Below are 24,391 nucleotides of genomic sequence, written 5' to 3'. Positions count from 1 at the left end.
AAAGGAGGAAAAAAAAATCACAGGACACTTGTGGAACCTCCTCTTCTTCCAATCCCTTTAAAACTTAGTGACAGGGGCCCTAAGTTTCCTGGAGCTCCCGCATCAGGAGCAGTGCACCGCCCAGGTCCCCGGCCAAGGCGCCCCAGGAACTCACCATCTTCCAGGCGTAGCTGACATTATAGGCCTCCTTTCCAGTGGCTCGCAGCTTGTTTATGTGCCAGGACAGGGATGAGTTCACAGGGACTGCGATTATCTGGCTGCCCAGAGGGAGGCTGAGTTGGCAAGAGAATGAAATACTTCAGGCAAAAGATAAAATTAAGCACTTAATTAAAGGCAGAGAAGAAGCTGTGAGTCAATGACCACCTCCTGATTTTGAAAAGCAATGAAGCTCATCACTTTTGAAAGAGATAATGTGAAATTTTCAAGTTTGTAAAAGCATTATGTCAGCTCAGCACTAAAAATATTCCTTATGCTCTACCTCTGACGTCCCCACCACCCCGATTCTAATTCTTTCCAGAGACAAACTTGTCTCGAATCACTCAGTCATTAATTTATAGCCAATGAGCACAAAGACCTGTTTCTCTATAGGTTACCATCTGCCAAAATAATGTATCACGGTTGGAAAAAATCCAATCTGTTCTTTATTTCAAAAGAAAATGCTATATATGATTGTGCTGTCAACTTGGAATGGATGCTGCTTTGCCAAGCTATTTTTTGGCATGCTCTAAAGCTGGTCCCCGACTTAACCTTCTATTTTGCCAACATTTTTCATTTTAGTACAATTGGAGTTTTTTTTTTTTAAGTGAGATAACATATATCTGATTTTACAATGAATGGAAATGTGAATAAAGAATTTGATTTACAAGACATTTTCCCTAATAGTTTTAAGAGATTTTATCTGTTGTTCTACACAGTAAAATTTTAGCTACTATTCTTTATGAAAAATTCACTGAGGATGCACTGAGGATAGTTAAAAAATTAATTTATATCCTTGTCTTTTATCCTATAACACACAAGCCTATTTGACCTCAAAAGGGTCCTATTTTTTCAGAAAAAATAAACACAACTGTTGTAACTTTTACCTTTTCCTTACCTTAGGATATTCTGCCGAACCAGCTCAAATTTTGGGATATTTTCATAATGAATGATGTCAGTATGAAGTGGGGGTTCTGACAGTAAATATGGCCTGGTGAGAGACGGGTGCATAAGTGTATACCCTGAAATAAGAAAACAAAGATATGAGCTACGGGAAACATGCTGGAGGAAGTGCTGATTCTAATATAAGTGCCTATCATACATCTGAAATGTGGGATACTCTCGGATGACTGCCAATACCAACATCTCAGTGTGTAACTCGCCAGTCCTATAAAAATGGAACTTCTTTTATGTGTTCTTGCATAAAACTCGAAGTGTAGAAAGACGTCTTAAATTATGGAACAAGCGTCTAATCAAGAATATGTTGGAGGTACTTGTCATTGGGAAATCCAAATGATCACATTTTATGTGTCTTTCAGTCCTCGAGTCTGATTTCCTGATGTCTTAAAGAACTGTTTGTTACCTACCCCTCAGTGCAACAAAGAAACAAATGGTTGTCTTTTTTAGATTCATTCTGCCATCTTCATAGAGTTCCATAAAGAAACTATTCCACTACAAATGAGCAGTTCTGGTCACACTATTTTTCTATAAATACTATGATTTTCTTACTTTATTGGTATCAGAATATCTACAGATTATTTCCTTCAGTTCCAAAAAACAAATCATTCTTCCCTCTGATTAATTTTTAGCAGATTACCTTTGTCATCTATGAGAAAAGTATAGGAAGCCAAAGAATCTTGGTAATATGTCACATCTTCGAGGATGTAAGCCAGGTTCACATCCACACCTACAATTCCCAGAAGTAGGTTTCCAAAGTAACAGGGTTTACTCACAGTCATTATCAAACCTATGGGTCAAAAACAAAACAAATCCAAGGGATAGCAGAGAAGGCACAGGACAAAGACTGGAATTGTGTGCTTGTCGATCACAAAGGCGAATATCTGCATCTCTAGGATCTTCTCATCTTGAAGGGCCCTGTGTGATCCAGGGCCCAACCACTGCCTCTGCAGACAGCATATGAACAAGACTGCAGGGCGAAGAGTCTTCTGTGGGGTTCAGATACCCCAAGTTAATTTTAGAGGCAATTTGTACATTTCCTACCATTTCTTCACCTCAAAGGGCATGGCATTCCAGATCAGTGCAAATTATCAGCAACACTTACTACATCATTCTATTTCCTCAAGTGGGGAAGGTTCAACTGAATGTGGGAGACCACTGGCCAAGGAGCGAAAACATGTGGGTTCTAGTCTAGCTGTGCCCCTTCTGCATTGTGTCTATGACATTGGGCATAACTTCTCTGAGTCCTGGTTTCCACATCTGCGTAAATGACATAACGGTAACTGTTTTACTGATTTTTAGGGGTTGTTAGACAAAAAGAGATTATGGATAAAGGAATGTTTATAAGGTACTTTATTTCATTACTATAACCTATCAAAAGACAAGAAGATGAGGTGAAAAACCTTAGAAAGCTACAGAATCTAGTAAGATCTGACCATTTAGAACTCTGAGCAGCTAAGGAAGACACTGAGTTTCCAAAGTAATGTATTTCTAGTCACTTGGTTAGGAGTTCCTTGACTTTCACGTAAAGGGCTAGATAGTCAGTCTTTTACGCTTTGTGGGCCATACAGACTCTGTCTGCATATACTTTCTTTTTTTAAAAAAATGCCTTGGGGCACCTGGGTGGCTCAGTCAATCAAGCAACTAACTCTTGATTTTGGCTTAGGTGATGATCTTACAGTTGGTGTCTGAGCCCCATGTTGGGCTCCATGACAGCATTGGGATTCTCTGTCTGTCTGCCCCTCTCCCACTCTCTCACTCAAAATAATACACTTTAAAAAAAACTTTAGGGGCGCCTGGGTGGCTCAGTCAGTTGAGCGTCTGACTTCGGCTCAGGTCATGATCTCATGGTTTGGGAGTTCGAACCCCGCGTTTGGCTCTGTGCTCACAGCTTGGAGCCTGGAGCCTGCTTCAGATTCTGTGTCTCTCTTTCTCTCTCTTACTCTTCCCCGGCTCATGCTCTTCTCTCTCTCTCTCTCAAAAATAAACATAAAAAAGTTTTTTAAAAAGGCTTTTAATAATAAAAGCCATTCTCAGCTCAAGGCCATATAAAAACAATAGAATAATCAGGAAAGGAAAAAGCAAAGGCAAATAAAATGTACAAGTGGTGGGGTCAGCGCGTGGCCCTGAGCATCAGGACAGCCTGGACAGCTGGGAGAGCTCTTCGAGCTCTCCTACTGAGTTAGGTTAAGTGGCGCCGCCTCTGTTCATATGTCAGAGACAAAATGTACCCCTAGCAGTTCTGCAATCCTATGGTTCCAAGTAAAACTCAAAAAGACAGATACTTTCTCTCCATCTTACACTTGTATTTTCCTGCACTTAATGGCAAGTTCATGCCTAGCAGCACATCAGAAAACCATTCTTCTATCAACACCCAGGAAGGGGAATTGGATACTTGATATCTTCTACAAGGAATAGACTCCCCCATAGAGAAACCTGTGTGAGGTCCCTCAAAGTATTAGTGACTGCCTGTGGTTGGAAAGGCCAATTAAATGCATCACCTGGTAGGAGGACGTGCGTACAACACTAAAAACTTTTGTGAGAAGTTAGGCCCAGTTATAAGATAAATAAGTTCCGGGGATGTCATATACGGCATGGTGACTTTAGTTAACAACACCGTATTGTAGACTTGAAAGTTGCTAAGAGAATAGATCGTACAAATTCTCACTACAAATAAAAAACTTTTCTAACTATGGGGGGTGATGAATGTTAACTAAGCTTATTACGGTGGTCTTTCACAGTATATACATATACCAAATCATTATGTGGTACACCTAAAATGAATGCAATGTTATAAGTCAATTATAAATCAATAAAACAGGAAAAAAGAAAAGTTATGCACTATTATAATTTCAAAAGCATTATTGAGGCAGTCAACAGAAGGTTAGAAATCTATGTTAAGGAGGTTTTTGCTTAGGGATCCCTGGACAAATGGGTTATAAACAATGGGAGCAGTGTGTGAGGCCAGCACAGTGACAGAGGTCAAACCCGCACACCATGCTCCCCTGGGCTGTGCCTAAGATTAAAGCCATCTTCATAGAGCAGTAAAGTGCAACAGAAATACTCTGTGACCATACACTTGCTTCAGATTTCTATCCTTCTCTGGCTATGTTGAGAACCAGGCTGTAAAAAGAAACACAATCTTACTTTTCAATTATCATCTCGGACAGAAGACTCTTCATCCTGCTGTGGCAAATAAAGTATGCTAAGCTCCTGCTATACTTAATGAAATCCCCAAATGCCCTCTCTACTTTAACCTAAAGTACATAGATTTACTTGTTAAAAGAGGTATGGCCAGTAACCGATATTTTAATCTGTGGAGGTTTTGAATTAGAGCCAAGTAAACATGGGATTTCCTAGGCTCAGCCTCTCCATGTTGTGGAGTTAGAGGAGATGTCACCCAATAATTCTAGGGACTGAACATACAAACATGAAAGTCACGCTCTAGGAGGGGAGTGCAACAGACCAGTAACCCAGTCACTGAAATCCACGGTAGAGGATTCAGAAAACAGGCCCTGAGGACTAAACTTGGGAAAGCATCAGCCAGCGCAGAACCAAAGAATTACCCACATTTGATTTACAGCCTTTGTGTAGCTCTCTGGGTTGTAGAGGGGAATTTTAGAAAGAGTCTTACTCTGCCCGATATCACTAATGGTTGCAGGATTTGACTGCATAAACCTCTGTGCTTGTATAGGACTCGGTTTCCACATCTGTCTTTGTTCCTCTGACATAGTATTAACATGATTCATCCATCTGTCTTTCTCTTATCAGACTTACATGCTTGCTGAGGGTGGGATGTGTGCCTTACCCATCGCTGCCTGACACAAGGCTTGGCTGGTACTCAATACTGTAGGTTAGAGGAATCAAGAGTCACTTGCATTTAAAACTTGACATTTCCCTATAAAAGGAAACAACTTTATCTAAAGGTGGGAGCTTCTATACTCTACACATCTATGAGCCCTGCCAGAAATAGGAAGGATTAAAAAAACAAACAAACAAACTGGCATATAGCAGAGGCTATCATATTTCTTCCTTATAGAAAAAATATGTTTACTTAATCTCTAGAAAACATACTCTAGAGGCCTGTTACTTTTTATACATGGGTTTTCTCTGGATAACTGTTATTTGTGAGAGTTACTGGAACATAAAAATAAGATCTCATATGGTCATGGTGTCTAGCTAGTCATTAGATTCTTCTTCCATCCTCTCTGTCAGAGAAGAAAGGGAGCAGGTGGGGGAAAGGATAAACAAAAATACAAATAGGGAATGAAAAAGGTTGTACTTTTAATGAGCATATACTGTTGGCTAGGCGTTATTCTAAGTGCTTCACATATATTAGTGCATGTAGTCCTCACAACAGCCTTGATGGAAATATTTTTCCCATTTTATAGACCAAGAAAGTTAAGTATGGGAAGGTTAAACACTTTACCTAATATGACACTATGAGTATCTTGGGACATCAGGATGACAACGACGATAATAACAACAAAAGTAAAATAATAAAGCAACAAGAGCAGTAATTATTACTGACAGGTATGCCAGGCACCAATACATCTTCTAATCCTAACAACCTGAAAGATTTATTATGTGAAAGACATTATTACATTTTTAATAGGTGACCAGTGGGAATTAATGAGATTAAATAAATTGTCAAGGACAACAAATTCAGGGGTAGAGTGGGGTTTAAAAACCTCTTAGGCCAAACCTGTCTTTGTTTGACTATGTCATGTTGCTTCACCTTTCAGGCCAAGTTCTAAACACATCTGAGATTTACCACCTGCTATGCAAAGTTACTCTTTTGTTCCAACTCAACTTACTGGGGAACCCTTAGTAATCCTCCCCAGTAAACACATGCATTACGCTGACCGAGGCTAGGGCAATGTGGCAAAAGTAGGGCTGGGATTTCTATTTAAAATACAGTGCTACTGGACTGATGGAAGAGAACTATACCACCCTCTGACCAGAGAAAGGGATGACCACTCCCTTGCCTGTCCAGACCCTCTAATGCTCACAGGCAAGTGTTGGGTGACATTTAAAAGCGATTGTCTTGGTGGACTCATGTCCGTTTCTTTTCCCCTTCCTTTAGTTGGGAGTTTTCCCCAGACTCACCATCTCCCATCTCATCGGAGAAGGGGAGGCTAAAGACAGCTTCATCAATCATCCGGTTGGGTAGGTTGGTATAGAACCTGCCGACCGTGGTCTCTAGGTTACTCAGCTGGTTCAGCACCATCATGCTCCCTTTAATCACAGGCAAGGCTGTTCGGTCCAGCACGCCATACTTCCCGGAGTTCTGCTCGGCCAGATCTCTCAGAAAGGCTAGCTCTTTCAAACCAGTCACCCCATCTGAAAGGGAAAGCCAAAGGTAGACAGTGTAAACCCAAAGGGTGTATAACCGTACAATAGCCTTGCCATTTAGATTTAATGAGGGCATGCATGAAATCTTGCCATGTCTAAGAGATCTTGCAGAGACAACCTGGACCCAGGACACAGTTACCAACTCCTGGAGGAGCAAAGCATGAGCTATGGTCTTTCCTCAAACAGTCAACAGGGCAAAGGGGATTCTTCAAAAGGCAGCTATGAAAAACACAGGAGTAAATGAAGGGGCCCCAGCTGGCTTGATGTTTCCCCCCCCAAAGTTTAATTTTTTTGCATTTAATATTTGAAAACAAAAGTGATGATTAACAAGTCTGCATTTAAATAATAGATAAAGCTTAAGAGTTTTAAAGAATGGTGATTTGCCGTCTCATGTCTTGCCTCTTTGCCTATGAAATACTTGCCAAAGCCTCATGCAACTCAGTGGAAAAATTATGGGTTCCACTTAGGGATGCCTCCAAACCCTGTGTCTTTAAGCTCATTTTAATTACAAATGCTTTCATGCTTGACACTGTTAGGGCAGTACTGGATTTGGTTTACTGAACGTATATTTTCTACGTTGAGAGGCTTTTAGAAACTTTGTAAAAGATTTAGACATACTGGGATGTATTGTTCTAGAACATCTGTAATCTATAGCATAAAAATAAATTTAATAAGCCTTTTTTGAAATTTTGGTTTGCTATTGTTGGCACACAGTCAAAAGGATTAGTAACTGATCCCATATGGGTGCCATTGTAAACAAATTCAAATGATTTCAGTCACTACGGAGACTCTACCAATGAGTCTTAAAAAGGCTTAAAAAGGCCTCATGTTCAACTATTTTGTCTTAAACAACAACAGCAACAACTGAAAAGTTCAATAAATACATTTCCTTTCTTTGTCATGTACTGTTTGACTATCTCAAATGTAAAAGAAACATAACAGACAGGAGCATCTACTAGGCAAAGAAGAACAGCGTGGGCTGGAAGGTTATCCAAGCTTGGGTATTTTATGTACTACATCATGAAATGAGAAGGAAAGCAGTAGAGTGGCAGACTGGTTCTATCACCAACATGATCATCCTGGAGGCTGCACTTCCCAGAATCCTTTTCCTATATGCTTCTAGGTTAAAGGTGGTCCAAACGGAAGGGTCATAGACTTGAGAGGTGGAACAGACACAGAGGGACCAGAATGTTGCAGTGTGTCGTAACCTTCCCTGATCTGCATTCAGTTCCCTTTCTCAGCTGCAGGTTGGCTTGCTCAACAAGGGCAACTCTAGGTTTAGTCCAGAGGCTTCACTGAGAACTCACAGGGGTAGAGCAGCCACGGAGAGCTAACAACCTCCCATAGGCTTCTATGCAGACCTCCTAAGTGGTCTTCGGCATTCCTAGCTTTCAGACATCTCCACGAGCTCCAACCTGTTCACCCTCACCAGAGCTGGTTACAAAACACTGAGTTGTCCATTCCTCTTTCTAGATTTTCACTTTTTCAGATTTCCTCCCAATTGTATATACTTTAGTTCTGATGATAAATTCATTGTGCCAAAATTCTCATAGAGACTCTGCTTCCCTATCTGAAGCCTCACTGACAGAGGAAGGGCATGTGTCAACTTTAATGAACAGAGCTCAGAGATGGCCTTTGGAGAGAGGGAAAGCTGGCAGTGAGGATGCTGTGTCTAGCTAGATTACAGGGAGAAAAAAGAAGAGTTGAGGTTGGCTGGAGGGAAGTAACCAGAAGCTTTAAAAGAGTCAGATTATGTGGGGCACAGCAGGTGCACAAAATATTCTAATGGGAACTAAGATTTAGGACCACTGAGGAGAAGGGTGATAGTGAGGAGGCTTCTCTACTCAGTATCCGACTGGGCAGACTTCGAATCTAATGGAAAACAATGATCACTTCCTTTTATGTTTTCTTACTATTGCATTTAATTCTGCCTCGTGTGTCATCTTTCTCACGAAGTCACAAGCTTCTTGAGGACAGGGACTTTGTATAATACAACTCCAAAACCTCAGTGCACTATAGTATAGGCTGTAGGCTCAACAAACTGTTCTCTTCCCTTTGTCTGTCTCTTTCTTCCTCACATGAGTTAAAGAAGCTAAACCATAGGAAAAAAAGAGTAAATGGCACCCAGAGATAACACTGAAAGATATGTGTTCTAGGCAAAAACAGGCCATCCTTGTCTACCTCAGCTGTGCTCAGCCCTGGGCTTGATGCTGGGAATACAAAGAAAACTAAGACATGGCTCATGGCTGAGAAGCTCATTCTTGTGAAAAGTGAAGGGAGATGGGTGAGCACATCATTCAGTGCAATGGACAACATGTTTACCGGAAACAAGCACAATACGCTGGCGACAAGGAACACTGAAATACTGAACAGAGAGCTGCCCTGAGCCAGAGTGAGACAGAGGCCCCACCCCCTTTGAGCTATAATGAGCCAGAAAAATCACATAAACTTTAATCCACTCCTTCACCTGGCTTTGAGGACCTGTTATCGATCAGGTACCGTGTTAGGAACTTCTAACACGCTGTATCTTATTTATTTATTGTCAGAGCAACTCTATGCAGATCTTATTATTTTCATTTTATAGATATAACTGAAACCCAAAAGGATGAAGAAACTTGCCAGAAGCCACCTGGCTAATAAATGCAGACCGGAACTCAGAACCTCTAGACCTCACACCCCGATTTCTTCCAGGGAGATTCCACAAGATATCTGGAAAGGAATCACATGACCCAGACACAGATTCCTGCACTCTGCCTAAGAGGGTCTGAATAAAACTCTGAGGGCACTGCCTGGGAGTCTGCATTGAAAAAATAGCCTCCAAGTAATCCTTGGTATGTTAGAATGAGAACCACTGTCTCTAAAGCCATGTGGTTCTGTATCAAAATCTGGAAATGGAGGTGGAGGAATGAAAGATCATATGGATCAAGACATGGCTTTGAAAACATGATCACCTTGAACACTGAGGGGAAGGGGTCTGAAAAAGGTGCTCTGGGGGAAGAGCAATATGCATTAATAGGTGAAGACACAGGATGGGGCAGAAAAACTAGAATACCGGGCTGAACTCAGACTGGAGGACGTGTAAGAGAGAAGGAAAAATATTACCTCCTCAGATTTGCCAATTTATTAAACCCTTTCACATGCTGATTTAATAGCAACAAAATCAACCTTCACGAATACCTAGAAAGTGACACTCTCCCAGGTGCTTACTGTACATTAAGGCTAATCTTCACAAGAACCCCGTCACGTAGCTAATTCTTATCTCCATTATACAGTTAAGGAAGCTGAGGTGGAGAAAGTAGAAGAGGCATTACGTGGTGATTCTGCAGGGAAACGTGATATCCACTGACGTAATACAGAAGAATCTAGGTCAGTATTTTGGCTTCCTGGAGCTTAAATCAATGAGCTCAGTTAATAACCTCCATGCAGTATCAAAACCCAAGAATATGAAGGAGAACTGATAAAAATGGAGCTATACAGAATCATCTGCAAACCCATATAACTGGAGAAGGTGTAGAAATGAGCAGTTGGTTGGAGAGAGAGCTGAAGAGAGAGGGACATCCTAACACATACCCTGAATACCAACGTTAGGGAGAAAAAGGCTTGGGCAGGAAGCTGCTTGGCCGTCTCTCCTCTTACACCCTTAATCAAAGCACGCGCTGTTAGGGTTCTTTTTTATTTTTTTTTTTAAAAGCAGCATGCACTTAGAGAGAACTTTCATCTGAAAGAAAAATCTCGAAATACTACCTACCATTCATGAGGGCATAGGTGAGAATCATTACAGAGTTGTTTAGAAAGCTATTTTCTTCATTGATGACGCGGAGAGTCGCCTTTTTATCTTCTTCCGAAGAGTCCTTTGATGTGATACCAGCTGACAAGTAAATTATGACCATGTCTGTATCTAAACAAAAACATACAAATTGAACGCTACGTTGGATTCTAGCTAAAGGCAGCAGTTCTGTTTCTGTTTCATTTCCTTTGGACTTTCCCACCTTGAGGACCTGCCTGGCCCAGCATTCAGACTCCTTCCCATTTGATGCTGGGGCTTTCATCTCCTTGCCTCTGCTTCCTTTCCATCCTGCCCTTTGTGGGCCACAAGGCTTCATTTATCAGTGTCAGCTAAAGAGACGTTCCTAATAAATTTACTGGATAAAAGAAGGTGATTTCCTTTAGGCATTCGTGATATGATAATTTAGCCATCCTAGATGGAGGTCTCTCTTGTCTTCTAGAACAGAGGATTCAGGACCCAATTTATCCTCTCCTCAGTGACTCAGGGGCTTTACCAGGGACACACACTTTTGGGGTAGCCAGGCTTTAAAATGGATGGTGGGAGGGGCACCTGGGTGGCTCAGTTGGTTAAGCGTCCGACTTCGGCTCAGGTCATGATCTCACGGTTCGTGGGTTCAAGCCCCACATCGGGCTCTGTGCTGACAGCTAGCTCAGAGCCTGGAGGCTGTTTCAGAGTCTGTGTCTCCCTCTCTCTCTGACCCTCCCCTGCTCACACTGTGTGTGTGTGTGTGTGTGTCTCTCTCTCTCAGAAATAAATAAAACATTTAAAATAAATAAATAAGTAAATAAATAAATAAAATGGATGATGGGTCTTCCAGAGGCTTTTAAAACATGAAAGGTTATTTGTCCCTACACGAAGGAGCTCCAGAAAGCATTTTTGTTTTTCTTTTTTAAGTCTATTTTTTTTGAGAGAGACAGAGACAGCGCAAGTGGGGGAGGGGCAGAGAGAGACGGAGAGAGAGAATCCCAAGTAGGCTCTGCACAGTCAGCGCAGACAGAGCACAATGTGGGGCTTGAACTCATGAAGCTGTGAGATCATGACCTTAGCTAAAACCAGGAGTTGGTTGCTTAACTGACTGAGCCACATGGGCACTCCAAAACATTTTTGTTTTAAAACTTAAAAGTGTAGAAGAGCAGTAAAAACATCAAGATGGGAGCCAGGTCACCTGTGTTGATAGCCTAGCTCTGTAGCTTACAAGTTGTGCCTGCCTAATTTTAGGCAGATTTTTCAGCCTCTCTACACTCTCCCTTCTTAACTCTGTCTACAAAATGGGGATAATGACAGTATTTTCCTTGCAGGGTTGCTGTGAGAACTAATTGGTTAATTCATGTGAAGAGCAAATCAAAGGGTGACGTCAAACAGAGTAAAAGAGAAAGAAACCTCAGCGAGCACGTGCGCGTGCACGCGCGCACACACACACACACACACACACACACACACACCCTCATATTGGTCTGAAGTAGCACCTATTACTCAAGATTAAGTTACTCTCCAAATAGGGCTCATGGGTAGAGTGACTGAGAAGGTCATTTTAACTCAGTGTGAAGAACTTCCTTCAAGTGGATTTACTAAAAAATAAAAGTAGTGAATTTCCTACCACTGGAAATATGTAAGCAGAGGCTGAATGACTACTGAGTGGAGGGAGACAATGAAATGAGCTGGAATTCTACACAGTTTTTCTAATCTGAGATTCACTCTTTTTATTAAGATATCCTACACAGAAGTTTACCTTTCTACTGAGAAATAAATATTTATATACTATGCCATATGCTTATTTCTTCAGGTCCTTACTGTTGTAAACTTTAATTGAGGTTACTTTATAGTTACTGTGGTGGGCAACCTCCAAGTTGGTCCGCCAGTGATCCTATTTCCTGATAGCCAAACCCTTGTGTAATTGTCTCCCTTTGAGTGTGGGCTGGATTTCAAGATTTGCATCTCAAGCACAGAACACAGGAGAGGTAACAGCACAGTGGGGGGTGTGTGTGTTAGGAAACAGATTCGGTTGCAAAAAGCCAGTGGCTTCCACTATCCAGGCTCTCTCACTCCGAGTCACACAGTATACTGTGAGTTACACAGTATACTGTGAGCCACCCTCGTTAGAAGTCAGGCACCAAAGCCCTCAGAATTGAGTGCCCCCAGCAACCATGTGAATGAACTTGGAGGCTGGCCCTTCCCAAGTTTAACTCTGAGATGGTATCAACTCTGACCAACAATCTGACTGCAACCTCATGAGACACCTTTAGCCAGAGGCACCCAACTATGAAGTACCCAGATTCCTGACCTACAAACACTGAGATAGTAAATGTTTAATGTTTTAAGCCACTGAGTGTTGGGGGAATTTGTTAACCCAGCCATAGGCAATGAATATAGTTAGTTACCCTTTTAAAAAATTCTCCTAGTGATTAGGATACAAACATTAGGTTTCTTTCAGTTTATAAATTTCCATTTTAAACTTGGAAGCATTCTGTATTATATAGGATTGAATAGTTAATTTATGTTGTATCAATGTTGTACATTGAACTGAACAGAGTTTAATAAAATTGACTCAAACAAGTAAATGCAATCTAAGTTGTCATCTCTTATTTACTGCCATAACTTAATACACAAATAAGTGATTATGATGACTGAAAAACTCTCTGATACTAACTGCAAATTTAATTGTACTATTTATTCATCAGGAATTAAGAAGTGAAGGCTGATGTAAAAAAAAATCCATAAGTTTAGAAATATCCACCTTAAACTTGATGTCAATATTTTACCAAAGATATAAATACTGTCCTATGAAATATTCTGTTAGGACCCCAAGCATCTCACTTAAGCTTCAGACTGGAAAAATTAATACTACTTGATTCCCTAGTTGGGGGAGTATAAATATACCATGAGGCTGATATGATGTATGAGGCAAACCATTGCCCCATGGCAAAGGTACCAAATGTGATAAATGCCTGGACACCAGTAAGAATGGCCTAAAAGAGAACTCTTTGCATTTCCTTACTTAACTTTATGACTCTAGATGTCACTGAGAGCTGATGTTAAGGCACAGGCCCATATTTAGAAAGCCAGAAGGCCAGCAGCCTGCAGCCTCCTTTAGCAGCCAAGTATTTTTTCTTCCCATCCCAACAATAAGACATCCACCCTGTGGATCCTCATGGTCTCTGCCCAGCCTGCCTCTCTCGTTGCCTTATCCTTTTCAGGTATCGGATCTGCCAAATTTGATATATTATTTTTTTTACTTATTAGGATAGTCCCTCTTTAGGCACTCAGAAGAACTAAACCTTGTGATTAATAAAGGCATGGATGAGTAATTCTAAGAGCTCGGGGAAGAGCAAAGACATAGCATGTAACAGGAAGAAAATACAATAGCTTTTATTTCATAAGTTCCTGTCCAAGGTCACGATACGAGCATGTGTTAAGGTCAGTATCGAAGAGGAAAGAGCAACTCAAATTTGGACTTTGCCCAAGCCATTGGATCCCTACTCCTACCTTACCATCATATTCCTTCTGCTATAAAATGGACTACCAACCAATCACACCCTGAACAGGCAACCCAAGTATGTCGATGGTATCAGTTACAGATCTGCCATGGGACTGAACAAGAGCCAGCAACGGGTAAAATATGTGGATTTTCTGATTAGCGCAAAGCAAATGGGTACAAAGCCACCATGATTTATGACATGAAGCTTCTTTTCCTATAGTTACTAACCTGGGGCAGATACTTTATTTTCATGCATAGACTAATCCTTACAACAATCCTACTATGTGGGTCTTACTCACTCATTAACAGAACCCCACCCTAGGGCTTTAAAACAGCACCAGGCATTTGGCAGAAGCTAAATAATTATCTAGGGAGAAGTAATAAGGTAGAGTAAGAGCTCCTAAGATGAGTACATAGGTCCCTCCCTATCCTGTAGCCAAGTCTACACAGTGTGGCCTTCAGCCATCTAGGCTTGAGGTCAACTTAGATGTTTGAGGTGTCTGCTCTGGTTTAGCCAGGGCTGGAAGTCTTACAGGAAACTGAAAATCATAAAAACCACGGGTAATATTTATTTAATATTTATGATGGGATCCTGGATCTTATTATCACCCTCAGTCTGCAGAAGAGGAAATTAGGCTTGGAGACATCAAATAATTTACATGAGTTCGCAAGTTTATAAAAATTTCAGAGTAGGAATCTGAACTCACGTTGGTCAAAGTCCAAAACCCACATACTAAACCGCTATGCTAAATTGCTTGAAAACACCTCAAATCTCTCCTTAATGAGCTGGACGATGCTAATTTCTGATGTGTTTCCTTACGCAATCCACTCTGAGTTCTTCTTTCTCTGAACTGTCAGTAGAAACTGTCAAGTGAATGCCCGTGAACTAAAATTTAGGAACGTCTTGCTTGGCATAAAAAGGATTCCACTGAGCATTTAAAAAACAGTGCAAGCAGGATTCCTCCTGTGATGGTCACTCTTCTTGCCATGTTTTTGTTTGCCAACATTAAGAAAAACCAAAGAAGCCAGAGGAGAGATGCCTCTCGTCAAAGCAGCCTTCCGTTAACGTGTAGCACAGGGAAGTTTGTAAGAAGAGGTTTAACGAGGTCTCAGTTTTAAAACTGAAATAAATGTCAACATTTGAAAACCAAGGGGGGTTCACATAAAAATCCAGATTTTTGGCTTCTCTTAAAATAGGAGATCTGGCAAACCTGGGCAGGCCCTCCTACATGGCAATCACGGGCTGCATAGAAAAACAGCCGCCTTCTCCGTGGGCCATGTCCCCTCTAGTTTACCATGCTCCCCAAAACGATCCTCATTAGCTTACTTTGGGCTCCCTTGACTCACAATAACTGGCAGGCCACAGTCAAACATTTCTCTCCATTATTTGAATGCTGTAGTAATAAAAAATGAACTTAAACTCTACACATAGCTTGATGACTGAGAAATCAAATAGAAAAATCACTTCTGGTGAAGAATGTTGATAGGTAAACAGCAGCTGGTAAATGGCATTGACCAACTAGCCAATCTCTCGTGAATACTTGGGAGATCAGCCTTGTCCACTGGCCTGGCCTTACTGAACTGAGGACAAGTTTTACACTCAGCCATACTGTAATATTGGTCTGTTGATAGTTGATGCTTGACAGGACTGGGAGGCAAAATTCTAAGAGGATCCCAATGGCCCACACCCTTGTATAAGATCCTCCTCTTGAGGGGAGCCTGTAACTTGCTTCTAACCAAGAGAATATGGCAAAGGTGATGGCTATCACTCCTGTGACTGTACTACATAGAGGGCAAAGTCGGAGGGGTTTTGCAGATGTAATTGAGTTTTCTACTATGTTAATCACGAGGGAGAAAAAGCTGATTAATTCAAAGGGGATGAGTCTGATTAGAACAAATGAGCCCTTTAAAAGAGGGTCCAAGTAGGGCACCTGGGTGGCTTAGTCGGTTAAGCGTCCGACTTTCGCTTAGGTCATGATCTCGTGGTTCATGGGTTCGAGCCCCACGTCGGGTTCTGTGCTGACTGCCAGCTCAGAGCCTGGAGCCTATTTCAGAATCTGTATCTCCCTCTCTCTCTGACCCTCCCCTGCTCACGCTGTCTCTCTCTCCTAGAAATAAATAAAACATTAAAAAAAAAAATTAAGAGAGGGTCCAAGCCCTCCCTGAAGTCAGGGGCTCAAAGAAGAGACACTCTCCAGCTGGCTTTGAAGAAACAAGTGCACAGAGGCTTTATAGTTGTAAGGAAATGAATTCTGCCAGCAAATGAGCTTGGAAGAAGACTCCAAGTTTCAGAGGAGACAACAGACCTAGGTGATGTCTAGACGGAGCCTTGTGCAACCCTAAATCCTTACCTAGAATGCAGGTAAGCCATGTCTGAACTCCTGACCCATGGAGTGGTCTATGTGATAATAAATGTACATTGTTTTAAGCTGCTATTAAATTCGTGGCAATTTGTTACATACAAACATAAACCAAATATGCCATCCACCATCCTTAGTTGTAATAATTCCAGTAGCTTCCACCTTTTAAGGGCCCACCACGTGCCAGTTACTATGTTTTGCATTTTTCAATGCTATCTTAGTTTTAATGCAGACACACCGAAGAACTTGAAAATATATTCTTTATCTCTATAGGATACATTCATTAAAAAAGAGTCCTACAAATAGATATTCGAATATAAAAGGGAAAATGACATAGATTCCTTTCGGCAGTTTCAAAGCATGTGTCTTATTTCAAATATCTTTTCCTTCAGCTTAGCATGTATCCTAATTCCAAATTTTCTTTAATACATGAAAATTAAATTAGGGTGCCTTTGTACATTTCAAGGGCCGTGCTCATCTACATGACAGCTGGTTACAAGGAAGGAAGGATCAAGGCTAGAATCCCGCAGCCTGTTTACGCACACATGCGCGTAAGCAGACATCCACTCTTACGTCCACGAGGAGGCAAGGCTCACAATTACCATTAAAAAGGACGTGGATATTCCCCTGGGAAATAACTGGGGCTATGTTCTTAATAAAGGGGCAAGAGGGAGAGACTCTGGGAGGGAAGAAATTGTGCAGGTTGAGTGCCTTTGGTTGGAAAAGATGAAAAAATTGCGTAAGACCTTAGTCCTAGATGACCAATAGGACAACACATTAAAATTTTATCCCAGGTCAGTTTTTTAAAAATCCCTCTCAACATAGCTCTGTGATCAATTTACAATGTATTCCGATCACCATCCTTGATCTATTAGTTTATAAGTCCTCTGAGAGACTGCACTTACTTGCTTGGAACTTTGTGTTATTGTTTGTGCTTCGAATCAGCTGAAATGCCTTTTGAAATCCCACTGCATGCTGGGTAGGACTGTCCAAAGACTTGACGCTGCTGACGAAGGTGGACATTTTCCTTTTTGTCTCACTGGTGGCTGGAGACAGGAACGTCTTATAGCACTGGTCGAGGGAGCATGTCCTGACTGTGTCAGCCACAGTCAGCACAGAGATCTGGAGGACAGAAAAAGAAATCTTGTTATTATTTGAAGGTTTGTTTGTTTTTTTTTCCCTGAAAAGCCCAAGAACTGAGAAGGCCTACAGAATGGTTTCTGAGAGTTTAAAAATAAATGCCTAGAGGCATAAATCTATTAAATTTGAAAAGGATTAGTTAAAAATTGGTAAGGGGAAGGGACTCTGGAGTTTGATTTTTTTTGTTCCAAGATGAAGTCGGAAGTATGGTGTTCAACTATAATATTAAGAATAACCATTGCAGGCAGGGAAAAATCTTAGCAAGGACTAACCATCTTGGTTTTCCAACTTAGTAAAACCTTAGGAGTTGAGTTGGAAAAGTCAAAATGATGAAGCAGAAAATGTCCACAGGCAACAAATTATCATTAGCTATAAACACACCTGTCTCTGAGGTGTCCTAGAGATTAGGAAACCTCTAGAAGCCTTCCCTTATACCGCACTTCTCGTAAATCTTGAGATAAAGTCCCACCATCCACCAGCATCCAAGCCCTGGTCCTTTTCCCCTTTAAGCACAACTTCCAGTGTGAAAGTCACAGTTTATTGAAAATCTTACCAGAAGCCATGAGGGAAGCCCAAGACTCAGCTTGGTGGGGGTGGTTTTAAAAGAGATTTGGAAACCAGAGCTGGTAGCTGCTTGCTCAAACACAAGAATAAAAACCAAACCGGGGGCGCCTGGGTGGCTCAGTCAGTTAAGCGTCTGACTTTGGCTCAGGTCGTGATCTCACAGTTTGTGGCTTCGAGCCCTGCGTCGGGCTCTGTGCTGACAGCTAGCTCAGAGCCTGGAGCCTCCTATCAGATTCTTTATCTCCTTCTCTCTTTGACCCTCCCCTGCTCACACTGTCTCTCTCTCTCTCTCTCAGAAATAAATAAAAAGCATTAAAAAAATATTTAAAAAAAAAACAAAAAACAAAATCAACTCTCTTTTCCCAAAGTCATGTTAAATATGAATTTAAAAATATAGATCATAAAACATAAGGTACTTTTTGAAAGGTATTGAAGCAAGATCCAGTGTCATGGGGGGTCACTGGGGTAATGGTCACCTTATCATGTTCGTCGATGGCGCTGAGAATGACCCGGGCAGCATCCTTGGCGATCTGAAGCTGGGTGTCCGTGACAGAAGCCCCATGGTCCAGGATCACTACTATGTGCTTTGACTGTGGCCGGACCGTGGAGACGTAGATAGGTCTAGAAGGGGGAGAAGCTCTCTGGGGTGAGTCCTGGTTTAGGTAAAAAGACCTCAACCTAACACAGCTGTGAACACTACAGATGTGTAGGCATGTGATGTCCATGTATCTTTTCAGGAATGGCACAAGGCTGGAGAGATCAGCTGGGAAGGCAAAATGGTATCGGTGCCTGAGACACCTGAGACTACCTGAGACAACAGTGTCTGTGAACAGGGATTGGTAATTTAGGTCTTCCGAAAATTAAAGCAACGAGGAGGAGGTCTTCAGAAGCAAATCGTTTTGGGGGCGCCTGGCTAGCTCACATTGGTGGAGCATGTGATTCTTGATCTCAGGGTTGTGAGTTCGAAGCCCACATTGGGTATAGAGATTACATTAAAAATGAAATCTAAACAAAAGAGGGAGGGGTCAGCAAATCCTTTGGGAGGCTGGCCTTTTCAACACATTTGAAAGGCACTGCTCTCAGCTGTGTGTGGTGATACTGCTCCAGGTTACCCAATACTCAGCTACAGAAAATAGAACCGGTGGCCCCTCAGGCTGCAGAGATAGCTCAAGAGGGAGAGGGAGATCTGCTCGCCAGGGCCGGGGTCCTCCTCTGCAGACATACAGAGCGGGGCTCTGCTGAAAGTAAGGCAGCCTGGAATGTGTGAACATGCTGGGCAGGCTTCAATAGCCAGTTTGGTTTCTCTCTCCCCATACAAAGCTTACCGCTTAAGAGGGCCCTTTCCTTTTTGTGCTAAAGCAATTCACACAGGTCAGCCACCAAAAGGCCCCTTATCTGAGCATTTAAAACCATGCCATCAAATCTGTCCAAGCCTGTGATAGCCACTCTCCTTGCCAGGTTTTTGTTTGCCAACATTAACGAAAGGGGGTGGAGGGAGGGTGGGGAAGGTCCAAAGGAGAAATGCTCCCATCAGAAGCAGGCTTCGGCTAATGTGCACTACAGGAAGGTTTGTGAGAAGAGGTTTAATGAGGTCTCTATTCACGGTTTTAAAGCTGGAACAAATTAGGGCGAGCTTAAGAAAGCAAGTCAGCCTCAAGAGAATTCTCTAGTGACACCCCTCAAACACTAGATTTTTCTATGAAATGTTAGATGCCGGTTGAGTCACAAAAACCTGGGCACAAATTGAGATATATAGGCAAAGTTAAAAAAAAAAAAAAAGGAATTGCTCAAAATCTGGCCAAGTTTACACTTTTGTTCTCAAGCCAAAAGTCCCACATTAACCCTGAGGTACCACTGTGATTTCACTAGTCAGGATCCTTAAGTCAGCAGGGGAATGGAATAAAAAGAATCCAGGAGAGGGGACTACAGAAATGAAAGAGAAGGAAAAGAAGGAAATCTGACTGTCCCAACACCGACAACCATGTCAAATATGGAATTCTGTAGGTCCTCCAGGCAAGGTGAGGGAATTAAAAAAACAAAAACAAAAATGGTCTATCTCCTTCCAGACTCAACCCATATAAATGAAAAGCAGAATGTGTTCACACTGTCACAATAAGTTGTCAAGAAACTATTTTAGACGAATGTAAAAATAGTGACACTAAATGTAAAATCCGGGAGTCAGTCCCCACAGCATGATTCGCATCCTTTCTTGTGCGCTTGAAAACCCATCCCACATTTCAAAGGACGTAGAGGACATGTAATGGTTACGTCTAGTAAAGGGCTGGGAACAGCAATCTATGAGGGGAGGAACCTGGATTACTTGGCCAAGGGAAGACAGCCTTGAGGGTTGGTTTGATGCAGATTCAGGGTAGATATGCATGAAACCTTCCAAATGGAGGTGAGAGCTGATTTGTGACAGGTCCTGCTTGTCCTTCTGGACTTTCCCTCATAGGTGATTCATTAACAGCAGCATGCCAGCCAATCTATCTTCTTAGAAGTAAATGTAAATTAGATGATTCATGAGGTCTTTGACCTCTCCTGAGATGAGCTAGCCTAGACCCAAGGACATGGCTTCTGGTCTAATCTCTAAGACACTGAAGTCTTCACCAGAATGTCTAGAGAGGGAACAGAAGAAACCATACCAACAAGCAAGGATCCTTCCAGGAAAAGCAAAGAAGCAGGATTTTCCTTGGGGAAAATTTGAGACACAATTTAAAATCAAGATAAAGAGAGGCTAAAGTGATGGCTAATTTAGACTCCAAAAAATGGTATGAGAAAAATGAGCATCCTGCACTAGCTCCAGATTTTCTGGCATCAAACATCTGACACTGAGAAGGGAAGCTGTAAGGATTCAAAAGGGAAGTTACCTATGCCTAAGGGGTTCTGTAAATTGATGAGTCTTGTCGTACAAATTAGCTCACCATTACTGCCCTTCTGGCTAAGCGGTACAAACTCACAAACTCCACTCATTTCAGAGAGAAGAGCAGGGATGTTAACATTCTTCAATGCAATGTGTTCTGGACAACTTTCAACTTCTAGTAGCTAAGACTGCATGTAAATTTCAAAAAGATGGCCAGGCACATTGTCAAAGAAAGGAAAGCTGGGAATCACAAATAGGCTATGAAGTCATCTAGGGTTGCACGTTAGAGAAAGTATTATTATTTCTGTCTCACCGAAGACACCTGAAGCTCAAAACAACCTGGGCGCCTCCAATGATTTAATTTCTTTAGTGAATACCTTGTCTTCTTTGGCTTGTTAGTTTACAGATAAACTCCAGAATTCATCATTTGCCCTTCCTAGCGTTTCCACAACCACATATGCTCAGTGGTGAAATCATTTCAGAACAAGTTCCTGAAATCACAGCTTAGAGGCAGAACTGTGTGTGTAAATGAGGAATCCCTGTTTCATACAGATCACTCTCAGGTAGTAATCAAAACCTTAGCATTTAGCAAGCAAGTCAACGTACCTACTGCGATGCTCATAGCTGCTCTTACACCGGAACTTGTGTGCTGGGAAAACGGTGAAAATTCCTTCTTCTGAACTGAAATACTGCCACTTAATTCCAGGGTTGGATTTCAGGTTGTCTGCAAGAACTGGAGTGGGGAAAATGAAATATAACCACCAAATCCACAGGTGCAGGCAGGCACCACTCCGTAGGCATCTGTTTTGCATAAACTGCTTGTAGTATGAAGAAATCCCACGAGATCTAAGGCTGTAAATTTTGCACTAAACATTTTCTTTCTGCTCCTTAAAAAACACCCATGAATAGAAGAATGTAATGAATGCTTTAGTCAAGCGAAGCTATTACTCTTAACACTGCATGGCGATACTCTAGGTACTGGAATATTTCTCCAGCATGAATGATTCATTTGCACTAGTTTCTCCCCTCAGTAGGTTGGTCCCTGTTGGGCCAGCGTACATTTGCTGGCTTGGGGTACATTCTCTAACTGGAAAACAGTGACGTTAATAGGCTAGTCTCCAGAAGAACTATACTTGTGACCTTGACCTCGTTCACTCCACAATGAGGAAAACAGCACAGATGGTACTTGAGAGGTCAGAACCACTCTCATTCGGTAACAGTTTACAGAGTGATTCCAATGTACCAATACTGGGACACAGGCTTTCCTTCATGTTACCTCATTTAACCCCTTAAACAGCTGTACGATGAAGGGGGTATTATTCCCTACGATGGACTTTAGAACATATGCTTAGAGGGACACCTGGGTGGCTCAGTGGATTAAGCATCCAACTCTGGCTCAGGTCATGGTCTTAGAGTTCGTGAGTTGAGGCCTCGCATCGGGCTCTGCACTGGTGGTACAGAGCCTGCTAGGGATTCTCTCTCTCTCTCAAAATAAATTTTTAAAAAGCTTTAAAAAAGGAAAAAGAAAATATGCTTAGAGAGCTTAAGTGGTTTGTCTGAAGTCTCATCAGTCAATGATCATGTTGGGATTCAAGCCTGGATGTCCTGGTTCCTATGTTCTTATCATGTAGCGTTGCCTCCCTTCCTATGTACATTGTATCCCACTGATGCCACTGATGTGCAGCAGGAATGGCAGCCACCTTACTGCGTGCAGTCCTGTCCCCAAACCTCCAGGAAGCCTTTCTTATCCTCTCCCTTCTCTGGTGCCCTCCTGACTCTGTTCCCCACCAAATCAGTACACCTACTATGTGTAGGGTACTGCCTTACATGCTGCAAGATGCACATTAGCTGAGCAAAACCCAAGTCCTGTTGCAATAACTGATACACCAGAAGACTTACATTGCAGGAAATGGGGCAGAAAGCAATTCAAGGGAAGGAGGAGTCTGAGCAAAGGCAAAGAGAGAGCATGAGGCGCATCTGACAAGAATGTATATAATGCTTTGACTGCCACGTGGCCATCCCGGAGTCTGGTTCAGAGGTCGGCCAACTTCTGCAAAGAGTTGCAGAGTCAAGAACTCTGGCTTTGCAGTCGCCCCAGTCTCTGCTGCAACCCATCCAACCCGGCAGCTGTAGTGCCAGAGCAGCCACGGACACGGGTGCCCGTGAGTGTGAGGGTGTGCCAGTTCGAGTTTATTTGCAAATATCAGCAGCAAGCTGGATGCAGTCAGTGGGCCTTCAACTTGAGTGCCGTCCCCTGACCGCACCATGGGAAATGCATTCACTCCATGGAGGGCGTAAAGCATGGTCAGTGCCTCATGCCTTCAGCAATGACCCCACCAGACAAACACTGAGCATAGCACATTTTTATCCCCACAAAAATCCTAGGAGTAACAAAGTATTATCCCCAAGTTACGGGCCTCAGACCAAGAGGCCCTCTCAGAGTACCTGGGCCTCCCTGAGGGCTCCCCTTGGACAAGAAAACAGCCAAGCGTGCGTGACCACAACGCCAGTGCCCACCCTACTCTGCCAGGCAACCTTATCAAGGTCATCACCTGGACTCAAGCAGCCACACGCTCTCCGGAGACCTATGGCTGAGGTGAGTGCATGTCAACATGGAGACGGCTCTCTCTCTGGGGGTCTGAAACCTTCACCTTGATCTCATGTTAGCACTGGGCTTGAGGCAGCCCTGCCAAGCCAGCAATAAAAAGGCAAACACTGCCTTTGGAAGCAAAGCTCAATGACCTCATTTAAAAGTAACATCTGTAACAATAAACAGGCTACACTGTGACTATTAAAAGAGGAGCCAATGAGAGCAAGAATGTTTTAAAATAAATCAGAATTCATACAATGCATGATACATTTCATCTCCCCACAAAGATCATTTTTGTTCCTTATAATCATTCCACCACTAGAGCATAAGCATCAGGCCAGGGTCCTCAACGCCTCCTGCTGAGAACTCCTTTGGCATCTGATTAAATTTCATCCATTACTCGGTACTAGCAGAAGATAATGGATATGATGGTAATGAGGACCCCAGGGCCCAGAAGCAATCTATCATTGTGGTGTGCGCCCCAAGCAGGCCCCTCTCTGACCTAGATGTGGAGGTGAATACAGCCCTATTTTCCACACAGGCAACCCAGAGGCAGTTTCCCCCATTCCTAGAAGTTAGTGAGGTATTGGGGCCACTGGAGAACTTGGGCTGGGGTGATGCATGCTAGCTCTTTCCTCAGAAATGCTGGACGCTGTCCAGGAAAAGGCTGGGCAAACGTCCAACCTGCCGGCCCACGATGCACAATGTTAGGTTTTAAGCTATCAACGGCTAGGGCCTGTGTTTGTCTCGACTGCTCCGCACACCTAATGCAGATAGACACAGGTGAAGGTGGCAATAAATGGTTTCTTCTTCACTGGAGCTTATGCCCAAGACGGAAGCCACTACACTCTCTGAAATCCTCCAGCCATCTTACCCCTCCCACCTTCTGGTAAGCGTCATTAGCTGTTCCAGGTAACATTTCACACCTCCATTCCTAGCGTCTGAGATCCTTGAGGGCAAGATCTGTCTGAGTCATCTCTGTGCCCTGAGCAGAGGCGCCCAGTTCTCTTCACATCAAGGTGCCCACTTGGTGACAGCTGCAGGGTTGTCTGCAGCATACAGGCTGCTTGGAGGCCTCTTCTCAGAAATACTCTTTCTTGGGGCGCCT

At 42.6% G+C, this 24,391-nt stretch overlaps 1 protein-coding gene across 1 annotated transcript in view; it reads right to left on the bottom strand.

The window, feature by feature from the left end:
- CACHD1 (cache domain containing 1) overlaps nt 1-24,391 on the bottom strand; it is a 216,486-nt gene that overhangs the window by 37,463 nt on the left and 154,632 nt on the right. Inside the window, exons 5-12 of the mRNA XM_039233474.1 lie at nt 21,300-21,426; nt 18,310-18,454; nt 17,035-17,251; nt 10,256-10,405; nt 6,262-6,495; nt 1,793-1,942; nt 1,094-1,217; nt 155-272 (exon numbers count right to left, since the gene is read on the bottom strand). Of these exons, the coding sequence (XP_039089405.1) occupies nt 155-272; nt 1,094-1,217; nt 1,793-1,942; nt 6,262-6,495; nt 10,256-10,405; nt 17,035-17,251; nt 18,310-18,454; nt 21,300-21,426 (1,265 nt within the window). The remainder of the gene's footprint in view (nt 1-154; nt 273-1,093; nt 1,218-1,792; nt 1,943-6,261; nt 6,496-10,255; nt 10,406-17,034; nt 17,252-18,309; nt 18,455-21,299; nt 21,427-24,391) is intronic.

This window comes from Hyaena hyaena, unplaced genomic scaffold (genome assembly GCF_003009895.1).
Source record: "Hyaena hyaena isolate Hyena2069 unplaced genomic scaffold, ASM300989v1 scaffold_75, whole genome shotgun sequence".
Classification (NCBI taxonomy): domain Eukaryota; kingdom Metazoa; phylum Chordata; class Mammalia; order Carnivora; family Hyaenidae; genus Hyaena; species Hyaena hyaena.
This window is presented reverse-complemented; position numbering and strand designations above follow the sequence as displayed.